Source organism: Quercus lobata, chromosome 6 (assembly GCF_001633185.2).
Source record: "Quercus lobata isolate SW786 chromosome 6, ValleyOak3.0 Primary Assembly, whole genome shotgun sequence".
Classification (NCBI taxonomy): domain Eukaryota; kingdom Viridiplantae; phylum Streptophyta; class Magnoliopsida; order Fagales; family Fagaceae; genus Quercus; species Quercus lobata.
The window spans coordinates 39,472,919-39,474,370 of NC_044909.1; the positions used below are offsets into that span (position 1 = coordinate 39,472,919).

Consider the following 1,452-nt stretch of genomic DNA (forward strand, 5'->3'; position numbering starts at 1 on the left):
GGACGCAAAAGGATGGAGCCTTTTTGGGTCTAGTTTTAGTTGCTGGAAAGCGGGAAGATAGATTATATCGGCTGAGCTCCCACTGTCGACCAGGACTCTTCGCGTATTGAACCCCTCGATCATGATCATAATAACGAGTGGGTCATCGTGAGGTTGCTTTACACCCCTGGCGTCTTCTTTTGAGAAGTACATGTCTCGGGTTGTTCGTCTTTGCTTCAAGGGAGGTATACTGTGAACATTGTTTACCTGCCTTTAGTATGACTTCCTGAGGGATTTGAATGATCCCCCCGTGGTTGGTCCCCCAGCGATGGGCTTTATCTCCCTCAATGCGTTTTGTGGACGAGGTGGGGGGCGGTCTTTGTCTTTCCTTGAATCGCCTTGCTGGCTTTTCTGGCGGTACCTGTCGGAATCTCCCTTTTTTACATACTGTTGTAGTTTCCCATTATAGATGAGCTCTTCAATCTGCTCCTTCAGATCCCTGCAATCCTCTGTGTAATGCCCATGGTCTTTGTAAAAACGGCAGTATTTCCTCTTATCGCACAAACTAGGCACTGAATGGAGTGGTCTTGGCCACTTAAGAGACGGTTCGTCCCTTATCTCTGTTAGAATCTGGTCAACGGGCATCACCAACGGTGTGAATTTCGTTGGACGAGGGTTCTTGTCCTCCCTTCGCCTATTACCTTCATCATTCCGTCGATCAGCCCGGTCTCTTTTTTTTCCTTGTCGATCGTCCTCCTTTTCCTTCTTCTTTTCCTTACTTTTTTCTGCTCCGTCAATGACTACTAGAGTTTCTTTTGCGTTCATATACTTCTGTGCTTTCAACAATGCCTCGGCCATTGTCTTGGGGGGGTTCTTTGCCAAGGACGCCACAAAATCTCTGGATTTCAACCCTGCTTTGAAGGTCATGAGATGTACCTTGTCATCCGCCTCATCCATTTCCAGCATTCCTCGGATGAAATGTGTCACATAAGACCTCAATGGTTCCTTCTCCCCTTATTTGATGGTAAGCAGGTGGTTGGCAGTCCTTTTTGGTCGCTGCCAGCCTACGAAATGACGAACAAAGGAACCGCTCAACTGTTCGAAGTTATCAATGGACGATGTTGGCAACTTGTTGAACCACTCCCTAGCCACTCCTTTGAGAGTAGTAGGGAAGGAGCGACACAAAATCTCATCAGGTGGCTGTTGAAGGCCTAGGGTCATCTTAAAGGTATTCAGGTGATCCAGGGGATCTTTTAGCCCGTTGAAGGGTTCTAGCTGTGGTAGACGAAACTTGGAGGGTACTGGACACTCCTGGACGGCTATGGTGAAAGGTGAGTTCGTCTTCCTGACTATCCTCTCCAAGCTTTGGTCCGTCTTCCCTTTGATGACGTTTCTCAATTCGTCCATCTCTTTCCTCATCTCTCTTAGGAGATCCGAGCTCGCCTCTTCTAGAGTGCCATTTCATCTTCTGTT

General features: G+C 47.8%; 1 protein-coding gene across 1 annotated transcript; it reads right to left on the reverse strand.

Annotated features, from left to right (window-relative positions):
- Positions 1-252: 252 nt before the first annotated feature.
- Positions 253-936, reverse strand: LOC115950267. Its single transcript, XM_031067492.1, has one exon. The coding sequence runs from the start codon at positions 934-936 to the stop codon at positions 253-255; it is 684 nt and encodes a 227-aa protein (XP_030923352.1).
- Between the last annotated feature and the right edge of the window lie 516 nt (positions 937-1,452).

Coding starts and splice junctions, on each gene's coding strand:
- LOC115950267 (XM_031067492.1), bottom strand. CDS start 936: ATGGATGAGGCGGATGACAAGGTACATCTCATGACCTTCAAAGCAGGG.